The sequence below is a fragment of the Telopea speciosissima genome, chromosome 4 (assembly GCF_018873765.1).
Source record: "Telopea speciosissima isolate NSW1024214 ecotype Mountain lineage chromosome 4, Tspe_v1, whole genome shotgun sequence".
Taxonomy (NCBI): Eukaryota; Viridiplantae; Streptophyta; class Magnoliopsida; order Proteales; family Proteaceae; genus Telopea; species Telopea speciosissima.
Window position 1 is genome coordinate 30,677,786 of NC_057919.1, and position 25,770 is coordinate 30,703,555.

Genomic DNA, 25,770 nt, shown 5'->3' on the forward strand with positions numbered 1-25,770 from the left:
TCGATTAGTCTTCTCTGGGTGACGCTTACTTTTTTTCGATCGGCGATCACCTTTCTCCTATTGACCCTCAGTTTTAGGCCGTTTTCTTTCTCCGCGATCATCCTACGCTGATCTTTTATTCTCCTGGGGCTTTGGTTTGATCACCTTCTTTCGGGCTTGTAATACTTCGGCCATGTTAGCGAACTCATTACATCGCTCCAGTAGCTCTTTCATTATCCTAGTATCATGCCGTGCTAAATCCTTGATGAGGTCTAGGTCCTTGATGCCTCCGGCCAGGGCTGCATGTTGAGTTTGGTTGTCCAAGTCTCTGACCTCCAAGGATTCCTTCGTAAATCTGGTGACATACTCCCTGAGGGACTCCCCTGGATTCTGTATCACGTTCAATAAATTGACCGTGGTTTTCTTCTGCTTGACGCTGCTTTGGAAGCGAGCAACAAACTACTTGCAGAGTTCTGTGAAGGTACTTATAGATCGAGGCTTAAGCCTTGAAAACCATGAAGTGGCTGCATCTTGGAGGGATGCCGGGAATACTCGGCATGAGACAACATCTGATCCCCCGTATAGGGTCATCATCCCGTTGAAGTAGTTGATGTGATCATTGGGATCTGTGGTACCATTGTAAAGTTCGAAGGTAGGTAGCCTGAACAGGGAGGGGAGAGATGCACTCATTGATTTCTACCGAGAATGGGTGTTGGCCTGGTATGGAGTGTGTCTCACCCTTTGTCTGCTTCTTCAATCATTCCAACTTCTCGTCCAACTCTCAGAGTCTTTTATCTAACTCTTCATCACATGACTGTCCATCACGCCTGGTGCGCGCTTACTGCGAACCTATTCTCGACCCCTTCTTGATGTTTCTTCTCGTGGTGAGTTTTGACGTGATGGTGAGAGGTTACGACGTGATGAGCCTTGATAAGAACGTGGGGAACTCTCTTCCTGACGCGTCCGACTTGGCCTTGGTTTACGACTTCCTCCTAATCGCCCCTGGAATATCGATCTTTTGATCAAACCATTCTGATTAGGTTCCACCGATCTATGCGTCTATGATGCCCCACGTTCCGATCAGATCGGTAGATCCGCAGTTCTCCTAGGATGATGTGAAGCATTTCCTTATGGATGGGCCGAACCTGTGCGTCTCGCGGGTCTCTCCGATCTTTCACCTCCAAGGAGTGACCCCTAGTATTTTGCTCCTGTCGAGGGATTGGTTCTGTCCTGGGTAATGGCACCACCCTCCTGCGGGAAGTCACCCGCTGCCTCAAATAATCCCAAAAAAGGTTTTGGTCTTGGAGAATCTATCTCTGTAAGTCATTAATCTGACCCACTATTGCTGGTGCGTTTGGATTAGCTATTGCTTCCCTGAGTATTTCTTCATCAAGATTTATCACTCCTGCGTCAACGTGCACGTTCTTCGGGTTCTCCGTCTCTTGTACTTGATGATCGATTCTCCAGACGAGAGCTCTCTAGTGGTGGTGTCTCGTTCCTCTCCCTCAGAGCATTGGTAGAGGGAGCGGCCTTCTTACGCGGTGCCATTGAGTACTTGAGGAAGTGAGCTAGTAGAAATGTTGGCTAGAGTCGTTCCCACAGACGGCACCAATCTATTGCATTAGGAAATCTCTGGTAGGTCCTTTGGGTATTGTAACCTGCAAAAGGACGTCAGGGACAAGGGAGAACCGGTGTGGTTCCGGCCTAGGACTCTCCTATGCCTAAGTTAGATCTCGCTTAGCAATAGATGAATTACTGGCATTCAAGATGAATAATGGGTTAGAATACCTAAGTATTTATAGTTGAGTATGGCGGTGTGGAGAGTCCTTGTTGGTGATAAGTATACTTCGTGGAAGAGTCTATCACGTAGTAGGGTGTCTCTTTATGAGACGTAGAGTCCTGGTAGGGAAGAGGTTCCCTACTAGGTAGATATGTGTGTTCCTCACATGTTGGATAAGATCCTTGAGGGTTGAGTACAGATAAGGTCACATCTCTTTGTGATAAGATCCCTCTAGTGAGAACATGATGTAAACCCTGGTGGTGATGTCATGGTTGGCCCGTGCGGGGGTCTTGGTCCTTGAGTGACTTGCTGGGTCTCTTCCTTCTGGATTAATCGGATGAGTCTTGACGTAGCCGGGCCTGGGTCATCCTTCTCTTTATGTCAGGCCACGTGGCAAATCGGGATTGGCCCGTGTATTCTTGGTTTATCAGCATGATTCATCATTTACAGAACCACAATACAAGCTGTGACAGAATCAATTTACAGTTGAAATTGTTTGACAGAATGAGAGACCTCAGGCTGGGTTTGGTATGCATTTTTGGAATGCATTCTAGGTCAATTTCGCTTTTTCAGACGACAAAAACAACTATTTTTATCACCCAAGATTGTGAAATTAACCTGGAATGCATACTAAACACAGCCTGATGTATATCATGTTGTGTTAAACGATTTCATTGAGAAAGATGACAAGTGATTGAATAACACCCAATTAACAAAGCTGTATGCATCAGATGTTTCTGCTATTTTGTGTACCAAATCCCAAAGATTCATTTCTATTAATTATCAAAGAAAAAAACCAATGCAGTCCTCGCCGTCTCTTCCTTGCTAAGTTGCAAATCCTATTTGTTAACAAATTTCCATATAATACTTGTTTGAATTTAAAGGTTTCCACAAGCAAAAAAAGAAGAAGTAACTACCTTCAAGTTTGGCACGTAGATGTAGGCATAACAAATATATATTCTGAAGAAAAGAGGTGGTATAACATAATCTACCTAAAATATGGAAATAAGTGATGTTACCTTGGGAAACAAATTGGCCAACAAGAGGCATACAAAGTGCCTTAAAATTCAACAACCACCAATTTATCTTCAGCTTCACTTAGAGCTATTAAAAATTCTTCTCTCGAATGAATGTCAATCATGTTTGGGCCTGCATTCTTTTCCCACCATTTAGGCTAATTAGTTTCAATTCAAGTGGAAGTCTATCACCCCTTGTCTATATAATGTGACACAACTTCTCCCAATTCTTGTATGGATTATCAAATCCGCTTGCCCAGTATGAGTTGAGAAATACCAATAATAATCCAATGTAAAATTTCCAAGCAAATTTAAGACAAACAAATAAGAGAAATAAAATTGCAAGAGAACAATCACACAATGAACACCAACAATTTTACGTGGAAAACCCTCTAGTGTAGAGGGGAAAAACCACTGAGCAAATCTAGCACCAATCCACTATGAGAAAAATAGGATCACAATGTTTCTCTCAAGTTTTTACCCAAACTTGAGATTTACAAGCAATTGGAGATAATACAAAAATGATTACCTCAAAAGAAGCCAAACCAAGTACTCACCACAAACACCACAAATCTCACAAAGTCTCTTTGCTTTGATGAGATCTCAAAGTTGTAGTAGAAACACCAAGGCTCCAAATACGATCCCAAGCTCCTTGCTCTTCTTCCTTCTCCTCTTTTTTCTTTTTCTTTTCTTTCTCTTGATTTTTATGTTGTGAGATGCTTCTTCCCTTGAGAACGACACACACACACTACTAACCAAAAAGAAGAAGAAAAAAACAAAACGATGCCCCTAGAGGCTCTTCACATTCCAATGCCCAAAACCCCTTATTGAAATATGACATTTCATATTCTGACTTTGGCTTGGGGCTTGGGCTGGACAATAAAGGGTCTGGGCCCCATAAACAATCTGTCCCTGGAGCCCATGAGGAAGGAGATCCACCACGAGACTCCTCACTTGGCCAGAGTCCATCCCAACTAGTGCTATTAAAGCTTAAGCTTCTTCCTGGGAACAACCATGGTCATCATACCTGAAGGATTCTTCTCAGTATGAATCTTCTTAAGCTGTAGTAATTGCTTCTCCACTACTTCACGTAGCTATGGTCCATCCCGATTTTTCTTTTCCTAGTATCTCACATCAATATGCTTCGTGCGGAAATGATACATAGCATTCTTGCTCAAGTTCATAGCACTCTGACTAACACAAAATACTACCTACTCTTCTTGCTTCAAACCCAATTCACCAAGGAAACGCTTCATCCACAACATCTCTTTTCATGCTTCTGTAGCAGCAATATACTTAGCTTCAGTTGTAGATAAAGCAACACAATTTTGCAATCTGGACTGCCATGACACAGCTCCCCTTGCAAAAGTAAACAAGATCCCTGAAGTAGATTTTCTACCATCTAGGTCATCTGCCATATCTGCATCTGTAAAGCCTTCCAAGACTGGTTTGGAACCCCCAAAACTCAAACACAACTTGGAACTACCCTTCAAATATCTGAAGATCCACTTCAGTGCTTCCCAATGTTCTCTGCCAAGATTAGCCAAAAATCTGCTCTCTACACCAACGGCAAGGGTAATATTTGGACGTGTGCAAACCATTGGATACATTAAGTTCCTAACTGCAGATGGGTAAGGAATAGTTGCCATCTCTTCTTTTTCTTCTTCAGTGGAGGGACAAGTCTTCTTACTTAGCTTGAAGTAACTTACAAGAGGTGTCCTAATTGGTTTAGCACTTTTCATGTTAAATCTCTCAAGGACCTACTCAACATATTGTTCTTGTGACAACCACAATTTCTTTGCTTTCCTTTCACGAACAATCTGCATTCCCAAAATTTGTCTTGCAAGACATAAGTTCTTCATGTCAAAGGACTTGAACAATTCATCTTTCAACCTATCAGTCATCTTACAATCTTGTCACACTACTAGCATATCATCAACATAAAGCATAAGTATAATGAAGTTACCATAAGAGAATCTTCTGAAATGAACACAATAATCTGCAAAGGTTCTTGTGAAGCTATGGTCTACCATGAATGAATCAAATTTCTTGTACCACTGCTTTGGTGCTTTTTTCAATCCATACAAGTTTTTCTTCAACTTGCAAACCATGTGCTCTTTCCCTTTAAAGCACTTCAAAACCTTCTGGTTGTACTGTATATATTTCTTCCTCCAAATCACCATTGGGAAAGCAGTTTTAACATCTTACTACTCCAACTCATGGTCCAAGCTAGCTATTAAACCCAAGATAACTCGAATGGAACTCATCTTCACAATTGGGGAAAAGATCTCATCAAAATCGATTCATTTATTCTGACCAAAACCTTTTACTACCAAATGAACTTTGTACTTCACTAGTTTTTTCACCATCTTTCTTCAGCTTGAATACTCATTTGTTTTTCAATGCTTTTCTTCTTTTTGGGAGCTCTACCAAATTATAAGTGTCATTATTTTTCAAGAAACTCATCATGTATTTCCTTAGTACAGTTCTCTTTGTTTTTATGAGATTGTGCTTCTAGAAAGTTTCTTGGCTCATCTTCATCGGTAAGTAAAATATAATCAAAACTAGGATATTTGGTTGATGGTTGGTGCCCTCTTGTACACCTTCTGATATGAGGTTCTGTAATCTCTGATGGAGGAGGCTGCTCCCCATGCTCAACACCTTCTGCATTTGACATGTCTTCACCACAAATTTTCTCTGACTCATCATAATCACCATGTTCTTCTTGCACCTCTTCCCCATCTGTCATTCTCATAAAAGACTACATTTCTGCTTCTAATAATTTTTCTTTTCTGGATCCCATAAACTGTAACCAAACTTTGCATCTCCATAGCCAACAAACACACATGGAACTGCTTTATCATCAAACTTTGTTCTTTGTTTTCTAGGCACATGTGCAAAATCTTTGCAACCAAATACCTTTAAATGGGAGTATGCAATCTCTGGACCTATCTACACTTTCTCTGCAGTATAAAAACTCAAAGGCAGTGATGGAGATTTGTTGATTAGGTAGCAGGCAGTACGAACAACTTCACTTTAGAATGGCTTAGGTAGCTTAGCCATTCTTAACATGCATCTGACTCTTTCCACAATGATTCGATTCATTCTCTCAGCCACACCATTATGTTGTGGGATACCAGGAACTGTCTTCTCACGTCGGATTCCATGCTCTGAATAATAGCTTTCAAACTGAACATGTGTATTCACCTCCGTTATTAGTACAGAGACACTTCAATTCATTTTCAGTTTCTCTCTCCACCATGGCATGAAATCTCTAAAAGTGCTAAAATGGTCTTTTGTTTTAAAAAATATATCCACACTTTTCGTGAAGCATCATCAATAAAATAACCAAAGCTCTATTGCCACCTAGTGACTCAACCCAAACATAGAGTAAACCAAATCTAACATATTAGATTTCCTAATAGATAACTTATTAAATGATACTCTATAATGTTTCCAAAATAAACAGTTATCACAAGGATTTAATGACATACATTTGGTAAAGGGAATGAGAGACTTCTTTTCCAAAATTTGCATCCCCTTTTCACTCATGTGAGCCAGTCGTTTGTGGTAGAAATTTGGTGAAGAATCATCTTGAATTGCATTCAGCCCATTCACACACAACTTTATGTATGTCTTATATAATGTATGACAGATTTCTCCCTAGCAAGTACCAGTTATCCCTTGGCAAGTTTCCATCTTCCATTGCCAACATGGTTATCTTATCCGATCCGGTTTAAAGCATTGACAAAGATCAAATTTAGGTGTCCGTCTGGAACATGTTGCACATCCTTTAGAGTTAATGTGCACCCACACATCACCAATTCCAAAAATTTTTGAGTAGCTGCTATTTCCCATCTTCACAATCCTAAAGTCTCATGCTTTGTAAGAAGTGAAGAACTCCTTTGTAGAAGTGGCATGAAAGGATGCTGTTGAGTCAACAACCCACTCAATACCTTGGTCTGCAACATGATTACATTCTTCTTCTTCAAAAAAAAAAAGCACCATCAAATCTTTAGAATCAGACACAGTGGCTGTAGTATTTTTATCAATTGAATTCTTTTTTTTTTTTTTTTTTCCCAATACTTTTTCTTCAAGTGACATTCTTTACCACCATGATAACACTTTCTGCCTTCTTCTGGATTTTGACCTACCTCTGGATTTACTGTTATTTTTTGGTCCCTTACTTTTACTTCTACCCTTGTTCTTTGTGACAAGAGCATGTGAACTATCCAACCCCATATATTTTCTCCTGGTATCTTCATTGAACAACGCTATCTTTCATCATGCTCAATGATAACACATCATCTGGAGTAGAGTTGTTCACTACAAAAGTATCCCAAGTGTCAAGCAAGGAGCTCAATAGTAGTAATGCTTGCAGTTCATTTTCCAAAGTCATCTTCATTGGAGCCAACTGATTCACTAAGCTCTGAAAATAACTTAAATGCTCGGCAATAGAACGTTCCTCTTTGAACTTCAAATTGACAAGTTTCCAAATCAAGAAAACTTTATTTTGTGTAGTCTTATGCTCGTAAAGATTCTCCAACTTTTTCTAAAGTGCTTGGGCATTAGTCTCTTTAGCAACATGATGAAACACACAATCATCAACCCACTTTCTGATAGTATCAATGGTTTTTCCTATTCATCCTGTCCCATTATTTTTTAGTTTTATTTTCTGGTTTGGCTTTGATTTCCTCAATTGGATCATACAAATCACTGCAATAAATAATGTCTTCCTTACGTGTAGTCTTATGCTTGATTTTGAATGTTCTCCCATGATGAATTAATTTATTCTAACATGTATGATAATAAATATGCAAAATAATGATGAAAAACTGCAAAAATAGTGAACATATGCTTAAACGATCTACATTATGCCAAAATAAATGACCAAAATAAAACTGTGTACGTGACGGTAAAATTTGCTAAAAACATAAAAAATACGCAATGGGTCACCACCCGACTCAGGTGGAGATGGACAGATTACCTGACTCTCTCTTGTCGGGTAGAACAACGGCTTATCAAAAGTATGTTATTGGGGTTTCCTGGACTCCAACAGGGCTTCTTGGACTCCGGCAGGGCTTCTGCGCCTAATCACCTACAAGGCCCTCGAGGGCCAAAACGAACAGAAACTAAAGCCTAAAAAAGAATGAACTTCTCTAGGGACCAAAACCTCCCTCTTTGGGCTTTTCCCACTATTAAACTTTATTTTTTGAAGGAAGAGGGGCCTTTTATTTATAGAGGGTCCAAGAAAATTGGGCTGAGTTAACCCAGGTTGGGTGGTGCCGCCCAGGTCTAAGCGGGGCCACCCAGGTCTGGGCTAGGCCATTTAGGTTTGGTAGTGCCGCCCTAGCCTGAGCAGTGCCGCCTAAGCCTGGGCGGTGCTGCCCAGCCCCAGGTGGCATAACTCAGGTCTTGGGTGTGCTACCTAGCTCCTATGGGGCCACCGAGAGTTCGGGCCAGGCCACTGACCCCTCGGTCAGTGCCACTGGGCTCTGGGCGGTGTCGTCTTTCTTCAGGCGGTGATGTTGACTTCCTACAGTTTTTCGTTCGAATTATGGGAGGTTGACCGATTCTGGATCGGTACGGTCATGTTTTTGTGTCTGGCTCTTTATCATGGGTTTATGGGTGACCTGAGAGAGTCGTAATCTGTTCATGTATGTGTTGTCATTATTGTCGGGGGTGAAAAAACTCAATAACTACAGTTTGCCCCTCTTTAGCCGAGGCTTGTGCCAACAGCCGAAGGGCGAAGACAAAAGATCATCTGATTTTGTCACCAAGAGCATGTTCTACTATCACATTGATCATAGGTGATGGTGTTGAAACGATAAAACCACTCTTCGATAAATTGGTCGATTAATCATTCAAGTTACCTACTATAAGGCTCTATGATAAAATTCAAATACGCAAAAACAATATGATGAAAATGATATGAAAAATCCATAAAATAAATGCATATGATGTAGCTTTTCTTAGCCAAAATATGAGGGTGGCAAGGCACCACTCGATCAAAAGTGAGGGTGATAAGGTACCACTTGACCAGAAGTGAGGGTAATGAGGCACCACTCGACCAAAAGTGAGGGTGATAAGGCACCACTCGACCAGAAGTCTTGGAAATTTTAAGATTAATTTGGCGTCCTTTGGCCAATTCACTGGGGAAAATTTGAGAGGATTTGATGTCTTTCAGCCAAATACCTCATGGTAAAGGATTGATACGACACTCTTCTGCCAATTTCCTGAGAGTTTTAAGGTCGATTCGGCGCCCTTCGGCCTAAATTCCGAATACACAAGAGTGATATGACACTCTTCTGCCGAGTTCTTGAGAATTTTAATATTGATTCAGTACCCTTCAGCCGAATTCCGCCTAGTACAGGAGTGATACAAAGCTCTTTGGCCGAGTTCCTGAGAATTTTGATATTGATTCGGTACCCTTCGACCGAATCCCGCCTGGTACAGGAGTGGTACGCCACTCTTTTTCCAAGTTCTTGAGAATTTTGATATTGATTTAGCATCCTTCGATAGAATTCTGCATGGTACATGAGTGATACGGTGCTCTTTGGCCGACTACCTGAGAATTTTAAGATTGATTCGGTGCCCTTCGGCTGAATCCCACATGGTACAAGAGTGATACAACACTCTTTGACCGAGTTCCTGAGAATTTTAAGAATTGATTCGACACCCTTTGATCGAATCCCACATGGTACAGACATGGTACGATGCTATTTTTCTGAGTTCCTAAGAATTTTAAGAATTGATTCGACAGCCTTCGCCCGAATCCTGCATGGTACATGAGTGATATGATGCCTTACTTCGAGATCCATGCATCACACTGATGTCCGAATGGCCCTATTCAATGACTGACAAGCGAATTCAGAGCTGGGTGGCTTTGCCTGGCCCTGGACAATCATGTCGTAGGCCGAGCGGAGTTGTCAGAGGTAGGCAACCTTGCTCGAGGCTAGGAAGCCCCGTCGGCAGCCCGGCGGCTCCACCCAAGCTTGGGCGGCGCTGTCCAAGCTTGGTTAGGGCCTCCCAAGGGCTAAGTGGCACCACTGAAGCCTAAGCTTGATCTATAAATAGAGGGCTTCTCCCTCTTCCCTTCTGGGATCAAGTTCGATGCGTAGCTCTACCAATTTTTTGCCAGAAACTCCACTTACATTCTCTCCCAAAAGCATGTTATAACTCTACCTAGTCAAGTAATAGAAGATCGGCAAGTCCGGACGGATTGGAGTATCTAATACCTTCCCGAACTGTAACTTGACCTGTACCCAGACCAACGGACCATTTTTTCCTAGAAGGGCATAATCATGAGAGTCATACATTTACAATTTTGGGTCCTATACCCTCCTCTAGGTGGCTACTCCTACATACATTCTTCTCACCTCTCTCCTTCCCCCAAAAGAGGGATGGGGTGGAGGACATGTGGTGATCCGCCGCCATGTCATTGTTCTCACATCTATGTTAACCATCTCAATGCAGATCCTGCTAGTGAATATAAAAATGCATTTTTCATCTGATTCTCTACAAGGTTCAAAGTCCTTGCTACAGTGATAATGATTTTGAGGTGAGCTTTAGGATCCCTTGTCCCATCAAACTTGTCTAGTTTCAACTTGAAATCCTCTGGTATTTTCCCTTCTGGAAAGAACATTAAGTCATCCTCTGGTTTCTCATGAGTCTTGCCCTTGACTAAAGTTTCAAGTTTTTTCAACTTTCTCCCTCATTCTTTGCTCCCTTTCAGTCTCGGGGCGATCTTGGGGTGTGTCAACAACAGGTTCTTCATCCTCTTCTATCACAATTCTGACATGCGCTCTTGAAGCTGTAGGAGTCGCTCTTCGCTCTGTCTCATCGAAAGTAGGAGTTATCTCTACTTTAGACTATCCATGCACTGCCTGCAATATCTGTGTCATGAGCTGCTTGACCCCTAAGATTTCAGTCTGCACCTGGTTCACTTGCTACCCTAATTGGTCTTCTGGTGAATCACTTCATTGTGGATCCATATTGTCTATTCCTGATGATAGTATGATTGGACTGTGCTTCACAAAGTTGACTAGAGAAAATGAAAATCCAAAAGCTTGGGTATATATGGAGATCGAATTGGGCTGATTTGGGCTAATCGATTGCCTTGATGAGCCTACGTGGGTAAGGAGAAGTTCTTGTGATGTGGAATTGTGATTGACATAAGTAGAAAAACTTATCTCAGGTCACAAGGAATTTAATTCGACTGTACTAGTTTTCTTTTTTCTAGTATATATTACTTATGTACAACCAATATATACATGAAATATATACAAACAATGTTAGTCTCTATGATGGTCTCAAACACCATCACGTACATGAGAAAGATCCAAAATGGTTCTGACAAAAATTTCCTAATTGTATATCTTATACTAATATAAAGTGTCTTTTATCGCGGGACAATTTGAACTCTATTATTAATGGACATATCATGCCAAACAACATGCTGTCATAACACGGGATAGTCCAAGTTCTTTTTTTTTATAGGCACAATATATTATGTAAAGTATAATATTGAGAAACTTAGTCTAAAACCCAACTATCTACAAGGTTAGCTTGTGGCGTACCTTATTCATATATGGTCTAATTTCCTACATGATAAATGCAGTGGATGGGATGATAGGACATAAAAGGTTACCCTTGATAGAACTAATATACCTAATGCTCGGGAAGCGAATTGTAAGTACATGGTTCCTTTGATATACCTAGGGAGTAGATCAGTCAGTCTCAGAAGGGTCGAACTAGTGCCTTTTTTTGAGTATCGAATGTACCCCACAACACACTAGTGACCATCCTCGCTTATGACTCTAAACCCGTTTAGTAAAGATCAAGGGGTGTGACATAATCGTGAATTACCCAAGTCTACACAAGGGGTCAAATGACTAAGCCACGTGGCTGAGTATTTTCCATGCAATGTGTGCAATGAGTGCAATGTAGAAAGTGACCATCAATTGAACTTAGAGTACTTAGTATGATGTGTCTCCCCTCCCTGGGGATAGAGATACAACAGGGAGTACCCTTGTCTTTCAAATTCACTTTGAACATTCTTGTCCAGGAAGCGGCTATCAATTGATCTCAGAGTACTTAGTATGGTGTGCCCCACCTCCCCGGGGGTAGAGGCACAACAGGGAATACCCTCATCATTTGACTTCACTCCAAGTCCAATGAATGATGCACTTAGTACAATTGTCATACATATACTATAATTATTCAAACATGCTATCATACAAATGATGCATAAGGGAGAACATTCTTGCATTCAATGGTAGCATCTAGTGTTGAAAGCTTGACAATGCGTCCCTAGTGGATTTGCCACTGTAAGGATCCACCATGAAGATCGGGGGTGTTTTCCTCAAATTGTGGGTCAAGGTTCCTCTCGAAAATGGTCCTCCCTTCGAGGAAAAGGGTGAAGAAGAATTAAAAGGGGATTCTATAAAGAAGGGGTTGCACAATCATTGAGGGTTTAAGGTCATATAATATATAAAATGGAGTCACCACCTAGGATTAGAGTCTAGGACTTGATTGGTGTAGCCCTATAAGGGCTACATGATTCCATATGGTCTGCCAAGAGAATTTGAGTAAGCTGTCAGGTTACGAGAGTGGGAAGGTGGCACCCACTTCACCCGGTTAAACTAGTCTTTCCACTAGATGCTTGATTTTGAATGTTCTCCCATGATGAATTAATTTATACTAACATGTATGATATCAAATATACAAAATAATAATGAAAAACTACTAATGAGCACATTTATGTTTGAAATCTTAGGTATAAAGCATGCATTTTACCACATTGAACAGAGTTACTCGGGTGCTTTCTTGTGCTTTTCAGGTTTTTGGCCATTTTATGCTATTCTAGGCTATCGGGTGCTGCATCTCTTAATCTACACGTAAAGTCACCATATTTCATTCCATGGCTGTAAAGACGACTAAATTTTGAGCAAGATGGACATGACAGAATGCAATTACGCATTCGTTTAGGCCATCATGCAAGCGATTATTCTTTTCAAGTCAAGAAAGAATAATGGGCCAGAAATGAGCTGGAATGCAAGCCCACGCCTGTCTGCCACTTCCCAAGGGTCCTTTTGACATTAAAGAAGGTGTTTCTAATCAAGGACTGAGATTTACGGCAAGTACAAGACCTTTTATGAGATTTCAAAATCTTAAAGAGAGAGAAGAGCTGCCATCCACACAATGGGGGACCCACACTGTCCAAGACCTTTTTGAGCACACATGACCCACAAGCTCCCACAATTTTTGAAGAGTGCAAGGCTCCACGATTTTTGAAGGGTATAGTGGGGTTTGAATAAATTCTTGGGTGGAATCCTAGTCATCACTCTCTCTCTCCTCCAACTTTCCAAGGGTATTTTTAGAATTTGACTATGGATGGATATCTTGTGGAGAATATTCTCTAATCCTTGGAAGGTTGAAAAGTCAAAGATTGGAGATACTTTGATCATATTATTTGGAGAAGACTTCTGCAAAGAAAAGGAATCACAAGAATTAAATTGGAAAGTCTATTTTTTGGAAAATAGCAGGTCAATTGGACCAAGCATTGTATCTCTCTTACTTTCCATTTTTTTTATTTTCCTTGGGGTTCAAGCAACATTGTAAAGGAAGGAGAAGAGAATATTATTTTTCTAGGGAGATTCTCTCCAAAGCCTCCACAGTTTTAGAAGGAGAGAGCCTCCCAAAATCGTGGAGCTCTCTCCTCTCCTCTCCTCTTCTCCTCCTATAAATGCCCAATTGCTTTTGGGATTGAAGAGGTTATTCTAGCTCTAGTTCTAGTTGAATTTTAATGAAATTTTTTCCTTCTTCTCCTTCCAATTTTTGGTTTTCTAGTTTTAGTTTGATTTTATGAGTTTAATTCAATGGTTGTAATAATTTTATGCAAGCTTTAATTCAATTATTGTCTTCAATATGGTTGTAATCTTTTAATTATAGTTCTAGTTTTAAAGCTTTCTAGTCTAAGTTTCTAATTCTTGTGAGAAGACTTGGAGATTTGGAAGAGGAAGCCATGTAAGGTTTATTCAAGTTTTTCAAGCTTCATCAATTATATCTATTCAATGCCTAATCAATTCATGCACTTTCAAGTTTGGTAGAAGGGAGTATTGGTTCAAGTTCATATTTTTAATTTTATTTTCTTCTTCTTCTTCTTAACCTCTTATTTCTTCTATTATTTTTATTTTTATTTTAATCTCACTCTCATCCCCTCTATTCCCTCCATTCTATTAGGACTTTAATTCTCCACCCTTTTTATTTTTATTCTCATTCTCTGCCTCTCTAATTCTTCCATGCTTATGGAATTTTATTTTTTATTCACTATCATCATCATGCATTATGTAAAGCTTTTAATTTAATTAATTTTGTTTTATATTTCAGATTTGGCAGGAGCATTTCAAGTGTGGTAGAGAAGAGCAAGCAATTTCAGTCTGGTTCAAGCACCTTCGGGTTTACCTCTTTATTCTCTTAGCTTTATTTTTCCTTTGTTTTTGTTTGTGTGGTTGTGGTATGTGGCTGTGGCGATTTATTCCTTCAAATCCGCGTTAGTATTGATAGGTTAGATGGATATGTGTTAGGACGTTAATTCAATTCGTTAGATGCGTAATTCTGTTAGATAGATGTGTGTTAGGATTCGATTCGGTAGATGCTTGTGAGTTAGGATTCGTTAGTTTAATTATTGTTATTTTAATCCAACATCTTAATTAATTTGGTTCACTTTGCAATGCTTTTAAGTGAGTAAGATAGAGTGGCATACATCTCCTTGTGTTCGACCCGTAGCTACGATTGATCCGTACGCTTGCGGTAATTATTTCTTGTAAACAAGTTTTTGGCGCCGCTGCCGGGGAGATTATTGTCCACTTTGTTTTTCTTATTTTTAAGTAATTCAGAGTATTTTATTTTATTTTCTTTTTCTTCTAAAAAAAAAAGAAACCCTCATCTTGTTTTTCTTTTGTTTCAAAGACTGTGCGCCCAATCTAAAATTCTTCATGTGCCCAAACCCAGCCTATTATGGTGTCCCTCATAAGATTTAGTTACATATGACGCTACACCTTGATTCGTTTGGGTGGTTTGGATTGTCATGTGACTTATCTTTGGAGGTGACCAACTTTGATAACAGGAAAGCAACATAGTGAGTGATTTTGTTTGGAAACAAAAACGTATAGTAGTCCTCCACTCTACATCAGAATCCACTTGGAGTCGCACGTAGGTGGCTATTGAAGACTATACGGGTTCCCTTGCTGTGAACCTATATGGCAACTTTACAGCTTTCGAACCATTGTTTCAATCCTTAAGGGAAATGCATGAACTGTCTATTAATTCCCTCGTGTTTCTTGTGATTTTCCTTTTTTTTGTTTGAAAAAAAAAAAAAAAAAATGTTTTAGGGAGACCTCAATTTTGGATAGGTGGTTAGTTTATGCATGTTTGGAGTAATGGGAGATACACCTCCACCAATGACTTTGGGGGAAAGGTTTAAACAGGCTAGGACGGCCAAAAGTAGCGAGTTAGAGAACAACTTTGCACCACCCCAGTACAATTTTGTTCCCCAACCCAACTATGGGCTTTCAGAAAATTTTGGTTGGTTACATCCCCAGACTATGCATGTTATGGAAGGATGCCCTAATCTTTATGGAGGTAGCTATGGTGATGAGAATGTGAGTCCTCTATTTTAGTACAATTTTTTTGCACTTACAATTAGGGGTGGAGTGATCATCCCAATTTCTCGTGGGATTAATGGAATAACCAAGCTGGACCACCCAATTTCCACTATCATGGTCAGTTTGGTCCTCCAATGCCCAACCCTCCATTGAATCTCAATGAGCCACCTCTCCTTGCACCACATCAACAACCCCTTGAGTTTAAAAAAATGGGTGAGAAGGCCGGAATAAGTGAGTTTGCGAAGAACTTTACCCTTTTCATAGAAAGTAGTAATACAATGGAGAAGCAACTCTCTTAACTGATCACCATGATGCAGGAGGAGGAAACGGGTAAATCACATTGTCAGCCTGAACCTAATCTATGTTACCAGATTCCAGTTCAGAATGAACCGCCCCATCCCCCGTTTAATGATGTTGAAATTCCACCACCCCAGTTTGAAGTTAATGAGAGTCAACCCCCACAAAATAATTTTCAAGATGATTTATTTGTTGAGATTGAGTTTCCTGAAGATGTTAGTGAAGTGAAGTTTGATGAGCCACCTGGGGAAGTACAACTTTTGCCTGAAATTTTTGATCTTAGTGAACCTAGTGTTTCTATTGATTTAGAATCAGATTTTCATAATAGCATAGAAACCCAGGAAATTCGATCTCCCCCTCTCTCTTTGAAAAACCCAGATAATTGTCATTTGGACAATTCAATTGTCCTGTATGTTGATTTCTCTAAACCTCCTAGGTTTGATGATTTTATTGAGGAGGACAATGTTAGTCATGATGCTCTTCAAGCATATTATCGTGATCCTTATTTGGCAAACCAAGTTATGCAAAGGGCAAATAGTTTTATTGCTAGGATTGATTTGAGTAAACCTCCCATTTTTTATGATTATCTTGGTGAGGTTACTGATATTCATGATCCTTTTGATGCTTACTGCAATCCATTCTTGGTTGGTTTTTACGATAATGACATGCATTCTGCATTGACCATGGGAGGGAATGGGAGGATTTGTCTACATGGACTATTTTTCACTGCCTTCATTTTCCACTGTCCCATGAGGACAGATTTTCCTGTTGGGTATTTATCATTTGTGCTTAACTTCCATGTTATTTCTCGCTTTACTAAAATTCATGGTCGAGTATTTTCTGGTTCTGAAGCTCTTTCTACATTTACCGGCCATGGATTGAGATTTTTGTTGCTGCCCCTAGTACTTTTTGTAGAGCTCATGACTCTTCATGATCCTCTATGTTGATTATATCTGGTAAGCCCCCTTCATCTCCTCCCTTGTCCTTATTCTTTATTTTCTGCATGCATTGAGGACACTGCATGGATTAAGTGTTGGGGGGGGGTGTGTGAACTTAATTGGTGAATTTTGATTGCGGCGGTAGTTTTGGTTTTGTGCATACATTTCTTTGATTGCGAAGCAAGAGAAAGAGGGAATTAGGTGTCCTAGCATGCGAAATAATAAGAAATCCCTTTTCAAGGACAGTAATTGGTATGTATCCGGTGAGAGGGACTGAGTTGGAAAATATGAGCACCATTTCATTTGATGGCTAGATTTCTCTATGTGTTTTATGGACCCTTTGATCTTTTGGCTAGAAGCTGAGACCAATTTGTTTATGGCAAGGCATGAAAGTGAATGAAAAAAAAAAAGAAAAAAAAAGAAAGAAACAAGAAAGGAAAGTGGAATTCCTTGGAACTAGACAAGGCACTGTTGCCTCAGGAAGCAGGGTGACTTGTTCGAAATTCCTTGGAAGGAAACTCGAAAAAACTCTTGCATAAATGTCTCAAAGTCTTTATAGATATATGCAAAAAGCGAAGCGACCAAGTATTTAGGTGTCTGGTGCATGCTCCACCCTGTCATTCAGGGAACAGTAGTGGAGTAGAAATAGAGTTTACCATTGAGAAAGAAAAGTTTTTGTTTTAATGCCTGAAAAGAAAGTATGGTAAAAAATGCTCAAAGCCTAAGTCTTTGGTTCCATCGATGCTATGAGTGGTTTACCTGAAGGTGAGTAGTGTTCAGAAGATATGAGGAGATCCCTTAATCTTGATACATGCTTGTTGCTTGAATTGATGTGGGGTGATAAAATTCAAGTGTGGGGGAATCTTTGGCTCCTTGATCTTTAGTTGAGAATTTTTAGAGCTTGTGTGCACTATCCTACTTATGCCATGATTAAAATTTACAGCATTCTTACTTATTGAATTTTGGGTGTACATTCACTGCAAACACCTACGAGACTAAACTCGTCCACTAGGGGTAACCTAGGGGTTTAAAGGCTTGCTGCACATGCTAAGTGCAACCGTGATTCCTACGAAAGTGAGTTAGGATTTCTGCATTTTAGATTAGTTTTTTGTTTTGTTTACTTGAGGGCAAGCAAAGTTCAAGTGTGGGGGAATCTGATGAGCACATTTATGTGTGAAATCTTAGGGTATAAAGCATGCATTTTACCACATTGAACAGAGTTATTCGGGTGCTTTCTTATTCTTTTCAGGTTTTTGGCCATTTTATGCTATTCTGGGCTATCAAGAGCTTGCATCTCCTAATCTACACGTAAAGTCACCATATTTTTTTCCATGGCTATAAAGAGGACTGAATTTTGAGCAAGATGGACGTGACAGAATGCAATTACGCATTCATTTAGGTCACCATGCAAGCGATTATTCTTTTCTGGTTAAGAAAGAATAATGGGCCAGAAATGAGCTGGAATGCAAGCCCACGCCTGTCTGCCACTTCCCAAGGGTACTTTTGACATTAAAGAAGGTGTTTCTATTCAAGGACTGAGATTTACGACAAGTATAGGACCCTTTCTACGATTTTCAAATCTTGAAGAGAGATAAGAGCTGCCATCCACACAATGGGGGACCCACACTGTCCAAGATCTTTTTGAGCACACATGACCCACAAGCTCCCACGATTTTTGAAGAGTGCAAGGCTCCACGATTTTTGAAGGGTATAGTGGGGTTTGAATAAATTCTTGAGTGGAATCCTAGTCATCACTCTCTCTCCCCTCCAACTTTCCAAGGGTATTTTTGGAATTTGACTATGGATAGATATCTTGTGGAGAATATTCTCTCATCCTTGGAAGGTTGAAAAGTCAAAGATTGGAGATGCCTTGATCATATTACTTGGAGAAGACTCCTACAAAGAAAAGGAAGCACAAGAATTAAATTGGAAAATCTACTTTTTGAAAAATAGCAGGTCTATTGGACCAAACTTTGTATCTCTCTTACTTTCCATTTTTTTTTATTTTCCTTGGGGTTCAAGCAACTTTGTAAAGGAAGGAGAAGAGAATATTACTTTTCTAGGGAGATTCTCTCCAAAGCCTCTCCTCTCCTCTTCTCCTCCTTCTCCTAAAAATACCCAATTGCTTTTGGGATTGAAGAGGTTATTCTTGCTCTAGTTCTAGTTGAATTTTAATGAAATTTTCTTCTTCTTCTCCTTCTAATTTTTTATTTTCTAGTTCTAGTTTGATTTTATGAGGTTAATTCAATGGTTGTAATAATTTTATGCATGCTTTAAGTCAATTATTGTCTTCAATATGGTTGTAATCTCTTAATTCTAGTTCTAATTTTAAAGCTTTCTAGTCTAAGTTTCTAATTCTTGTGAGAAGACTTGGAGATTTGGAAGAGGAAGCCATGCAAGGTTTATTTAAGTTTTTCAAGCTTCATCAACTACATCCATTCAACGCTTAAGCAATTCATTCACTTTCAAGTTTGGTAGAAGGGAGTATTGGTTCAAGTTCTTATTTTTATTTTTATTTTCTTCTTCTTCTTCTTAACCTCTTATTTCTTCCATTATTTTTATTTTTATTTTAATCTCACTCTCATCCCCTCTATTCCCTCCATTCTATTAGGACTTTAATTCTCCACCCTTTTTATTTTTATTCTCATTCTCTGCCTCTCTAATTCTTCCATGCTTATGAAATTTTATTTTTTATTCACTATCATCATCATGCATTATGTTAAGCTTTTAATTTAATTAATTTTATTTTATATTTCTGATTTGGTAGGAGCATTTCAAGTGTGGTAGAGAAGAGCAATTTCAGTCCGGTTCAAGCACCTTCGGGTTTTACCTCTTTAATCTCTTAGCTTTATTTTTCATTTGTTTTTGTTTGTGTGGTTGTGGTGTGTGGCTGTGGCGATTTATTCCTTCAAATCCACGTTAGTATTGATAGGTTAGATGGATATGTGTTAGGATGTCAATTCAATTCGTTAGATGTGTAATTCTGTTAGATGGATGTGAGTTAAGATTCGATTCGGTAGATGCTTGTGAGTTAGGATTCATTAGTTTAATTATCGTTAGTTTAATCCAACACCTTAATTAATTTGGTTCATTTTGCAATGCTTTTAAGTGAGTAAGATAAAGTGGCATACATCTACTTGTGTTCAACCTGTAGCTTCGATTGATCCGTATGCTTACGGTAATTATTTCTTGCAAACAACTACAAAAATAGAAAAAATATGCTTAAACGATTTACATAATTCCAAAATAAATGACCACAATAAAAATGTGTAATTGACGATAAAATTTATGAAAAACACGAAAAATGCGCAATGAGTCACCACCCGACTTAGGTGGAGATGGACAGACTACATGACTCTCTTTTGTCGGGCAGAATAACGGCTTATCAAAAGTATGTTGCTAGGGTTTCCTGGATTCCGGTAGGGCTTCCGTGCTGTATTGCTAAATCACCAACAAGGCTTTTTGGACTCCGGTAGGGTTTCCACATTGTATTGCCGAATCACCAACTGGGGTTCTTGGACTCCGACAGGGCTTTCATGCATAATCACCAACAGGTCCCTCAAGGACTAAAACGAATAGAAACTAAAGCCTAAAAAAAAAGAAAGAACTTCTCTTGGGACCAAAACCTCTCTCTTTTCTCTCTCTAAATTTCCAGATTTTCAAGACTTTCTTAGGATTTTTCCAGAGCTCCTCTAAGCTTTCCTCACTATCAAACTATGTTTTTTAAAGGAAGAGGGGCCCTTTATTTATAGAGGGTCCAAGAAAATTGGGTCCAGTCGACTCAAGCTTGAGTCCAGTGTTACTGACCCTTGGTCAGTGTTACTGGGCTCCGGGCGATACCACCGATCTTTGTACGACATTGCTGACTTTTTACGGTTTTCCGTTTGAATTCTGGGAGACATCGACAAAGTTTTGGATCGGTACGGTCATTTTTCTTGTGTCTGGATGTTTTTCATGGGTTTATGGGTGACTTAAGAGAGTCGTCATTTGTCCATGTCCGTGTTGTCATCATTGTCGGGTGGTGCAAAAATTCACTGTCTGCAGATTCTGTTCCAATAAACCATTCTAGCTTAAGAATGATGCGATCAATTGAAAACAAAAGGGAGAAAGAAGCGGAAGAAGCGGTTGGAGGATCTCAACCATCTCATCCTTCTCACCTAAACACTCTACTTAGCCCCCTCATCGGTACCAAGAGTTTCTCAATTTTCAAGAATCCACTCTTGAGTGGCTTGATGACTTTGATGATCATTCAGTCGCATTAACTCCCACCTTGTAGATTTGAAGAAGAGATAGGTTGATCATTTTAATCAAATTGATTCTCACTGTTGGACATTAAGAAAGGCCACAAAGCATTGCAACTTTTTGTCTTAGTAGTAAGTCCTATTTATATATTAGTTCAATTTAAATGAGAGGCTATCCTTCAAACCCCGAAAGTTCAAGGGGAGGAGGATGCTCTTATTTGGGGGCTCAAGTCATGGACATTCACTGTGAAGTAAGAATATGGTATACCTCCTCAAAAGGTATGGGAGGTTCTTTCGACAGTAATACTCCCTCCAAGGGTAAAGAATTTTCTTTGGAGAGCTTGTGCAAATAGGTTAACAGTGAAGGAAAATCTTCTTCAGCTCAATATGGTAGATGATGACTTGTGTCCCCAGTGTGGACAGGAGGCAGAGTCTGTGGCGCATGCTTTATTTTATTGCCAAGTGAGTAAACGTTTATGGTTTGGCTCCTCTCTTTCCATTATAATCCCAGACACCCCTGAGTTACCTATTCATGAGTGGATTCTTCAATGGTCCAACTCTACTAATTTTAGCCACAGAGATGGTCAAATGGCCTTTGCATCCAAAGCCTTGATTTGTCGGGAAATTTGGAAATATCGAAATGGAAGGTTTTCAATAACCCACAGCCATTGGATCAATGGTTCCAAGTGCTTAATAGAAAGATCTTTGAAATGAACCTAGCCCTCTTTCCAAATTCAGATTCTTCCCTTAATCCACCCTACTGCATTGCCTCTGGTGATACCGAAGTGGCTCGTCTCCAATCAGTGGAGATTTCCTGTAAGGGAAAAGAGAGAGAGGATTGCTCCTCTACAGCAGGCCCCACATCCTCACAATTACTCCACTCTACCGTATCTCTCTCAGAATGGACCATCCAGTCACCAGAGGGGATCCAGAGTCCTAGTGATCCTGCTCTCTCTTCTACTTTGAGAGCTGGCTATTGAGTGTCTTTTCAAGAACCAGGAAAGTGAGTTGTCAGTTACAAGGATAGACCAGTGCTCACACCTTCAGGTGCTGTAATAGAAACTGCCTCAGATATTTTGCTATAGAAGCTGGTCATTGCAAAACTATTTTTTGGAGATGGAATCGTTCAACTTTTGGAAATGTTTAAACAAAAATCAAATCTCTGAAGGATGATCTTGCAACTCTTCAAGGCTTACCAAGCACTGATGCTACTCAAGTAAAGGAAAACAATTTGCAGAGACGTTCGAAGGCAAAGTTGACCAATGAGGAGGAGATGTGGCATCAGAAGTCGTGGGTGGACTAGATTTAGTGTGAGGGACCAGAATACAAATTCTTTTATGTATCCATCCTACAATGGCATCAGCTTACCTAATGGAGAGAGTGGACAACTTTTTGTGAAACCTAGAGGGGGGTGAATATGTTCTATCTAGTGGAATGGGTCCTTTTTATAAAATTAATCGCACAATTAAAATTAATGATACAAACAACCACCAAAGACAAGCAATTTATAGTAGTTCAACTCCAAGAGTCTACATCCACTCCTCTCAACACTTTGAGAGAATTCCACTAGATGTTTCCTTTCAGTACAAACAACAACAACAACAACAACCATAACCTTATCCCAACTAAATGGGGTTGGCTACATAGATCCGATAGGGGCTATGAAAGTAAAAGAAATAAGAGAAGTAAAAGGAAGTAAAAGAAGTAAAAGGAAGAAGAATAGAAAATAGAAAAGAAAAAAGTCAAAGCAGTAGTCAAAGCAGCATCCCAGGAACATTCCCCTACAAGGGGTCGGCTACATGGGTCTTTGTCTTCCAAACAACTCTATCTGCGGTCATACTAGGATCGAGCCCTACCACATGCATATCCTTTCTTACCACTTCTCCAATAGTCATTTTAGGCCTGCCCCTACCTCTTTTAGCTCTGTCAAACTAAATCTGGTCACTCTTCCTTACCGGTGCACCCAAAGGTCTACCATACCACCTCAAGCGGCTCTCACGAAGCTTGTCTTGGATTGGTGCAACTCCCAATTTGGTTCTAATACAATTATTCCTTACTCTATCTCTCCTGGTCTTGCCACACATCCTCCTCAACATCCTCATCTCTGCTACACTCATCTTATCTATATATTACTCTTCTTAACCGCCCAACATTCTGCTCCATAAATCATGGCTGGTCTTATTACTGTCCTGTAGGATTTCCCCTTAAGCTTAATAGGCATGCGTTTGTCGCATAACACTCTCGATGCACCTCTCCACTTCATCCATCCTACTTTAATTCTGTGGGAAACATCATCTTCTATATCATCCTCTTTGTTAATGGTTCACCCCAGGTATCTAAAGCATTCACTTTGTGGTAGATGTCGCTCCTCAAGTTCACCACTTCATCACTTCTCCTGGTTTGACTAAAGTTACACATCATATACTCTATCTTTGTTCTACTTAGCTTAAAACCTCGTGATTCCAAGCTTGATCTCCATAACTCCAGCTTTGTATTAATCCCTTCCACTGTCTCATCTACCAAAACAATATCATCAACGAAAAGCATACACCAAGGGACCTCATCTTAGATGTGCCTAGTTAAATCATCCATGATGAGTGCAAACAAAAAACGGCTTAAAGCTGATCCTTGGTGTAATCCAATTGTAATAGGGAATTCACTACTTTGGCCCTCTGCAGTTCTGACACTCGTCTCTACACCCTCATACATGTCCTTGATTATATCCACATAGTTACTTGAGCTCCTTCTCTTCCCTAGGACCTGCCAAATGAGCTCTCTAGGGACTCTATCATAGGCCTTTTCTAAGTCGATAAAGATCATATGGAGATTCTTTTTGAAGGCTCTAAATATTTCCATAAGCCTCCTTAAAAGGTAAATAGCTTTTGTCGTGGATCTCCCTGGCATAAAACCAAATTGGTTCTCCGATATATCAGTTTCTCTTCTTTAGTGTGCTTCAATGATTTTTTCCTAAAGTTTCATGGTATGACTCATTAGTTTTATGCCCTATAATTATTGCAGTTCTGGATATCACCTTTATTCTTAAAAACCGGAACTACAGTGCTTCTCCTCCACTCATCTGGCATTTTCTTTGTACACTTAAGACGAGAGAATCGTTTACAGCAACTTTACACAATCTTGTTTCAAGACGAGAGAATCATTTACAACAATCTTTTAAGGATAATAGGGTCCATGCATAGAATATTTTAGGATAAGAGCATCCATGCAATCACCTAAGTGCAGTCTTGGTTTATGCACCCTTAGTTTGATCAAGAGTTCTACCAAGTCTTATATCAACACTAAGAATCAAATATAAACAAATAAATAGTGTAAGGAATGATGTTACTTATGTAGAGAATACTCCTTGTGCAAAATGATGTGAGATTGAGTGTATGCACAAGATGAAGGCTATCTCAAGGCTTCTTTGATGAAAATATTCAAACGCTACGATTCAAGCCTTCAATGGTTGAATTGATTCAAAAACTGAATCTTATAATGATGATGCTCAACTCCAAAGTTGATAATAAAAGGACAAAGAACGTTTATCAAATGCTCTCCAAAGAGTAGTATTGAATGCCTCAAAATTCGTGTGAAGTTTATCCTTCAGTGGCCTATTTATAGCCAAAAAGTATGAGGAATTGGAATCTCAAACGGTAAAAAAAACAGTGATATTTTACGTCGACCTGTTCATAAACCGGTTGGATGACTTGAAGGAGCCGTTTGAAAAATATAGTTGTTGGACAACCGGCTTGACCTAGCTTGATACTAGCTGAACTCTCTCTAGCCGATTGGATCAACCAGTCAGACCGGTTACCAACCTCTATGCAGCCAGTTAAGGTCAGTGCATACTGCTACTAACCGATCAGACCAGTTGTTGGATCGATCAGACCGATTGGTGCAAAATCAGCCCTGTTTTGATTGGTTTGGTCGTGTCTTTTGGGGCTTTTACACCAATGGTATTATAACATATTATTGGTCTTTTTAAGGGTCCTTGGCATACCTAGGGTCTATCTTGGTCCATTCTCATATGAATATGCAAGTATGCAAATGCAAGTGTGCGAGTGTTCTAAAGCAGTCTAGGTGCACACTAGCATCTTTGAAGTTTTATCTTCAGTCTTCGAGTTTGTTTTGGCTTCGATATTCTCTTTTGCCTTGACTTGACTTTAATCTTATATCTTGTCTTGAAGCTTTACCTTGACTTGACTTGATAAGCATGATTTGTCTTGTTCTCCACAAGCCAGTCTTGATTCTTCTTCAAGTATTGTTACTCCAATAGAATAGTGTCTTGCTCATTATCATTATGAGTAACTACAAAACGTTGCATATATGTTAAGTATATTCAAGTGTTTTTTATCATCAAAACTTAGTTGTGAACGAATCGGGAATAATATGAGATTCTTGAATAGGCAATTCCCCAACAATCTCCCTCCTTTTAAGGATGACAAACAGTTGATTCTCAAGATAAAAAATTTATCATGAATCATATAAGACTGAGGTTATCCGAGCTATATTAAATAATTAGATAAATCATATCAATGTCTCATCACTAATTCAAGCCTTTAAAACTCAGCATATAACGAATATTGAAACATTGAGAATGACATATATCTAAATCTTTCTCCCCCTTTTGTCATCAACAAAAGAAGGGGTTAGGTGGGTAAAAACTCCCCCCTAAAGTATGCATGACACAAATGTAAATGCTCCCCCTGAGCAAATGCATAGATATAAGTAAAATATTAAATAATCCATAATAGCCAGATCAACTATATAAGTAATAGAATTCAAACATGCATATAGAGAGAACAGAAATCAAGACATTAGTATGTCAAGATGACTATTAAAGTAATTGTTCAA

General features: G+C 39.5%; 1 protein-coding gene across 1 annotated transcript in view; it reads right to left on the reverse strand.

The window, feature by feature from the left end:
• Positions 1-7,036: 7,036 nt before the first annotated feature.
• Positions 7,037-25,770, reverse strand: part of LOC122659192 (glutamate receptor 2.7-like) — a 40,613-nt gene continuing 21,879 nt past the window's right edge. Inside the window, exon 7 of the mRNA XM_043854329.1 lies at positions 7,037-7,249. Coding sequence (XP_043710264.1) covers positions 7,037-7,249 — 213 coding nt within the window. The remainder of the gene's footprint in view (positions 7,250-25,770) is intronic.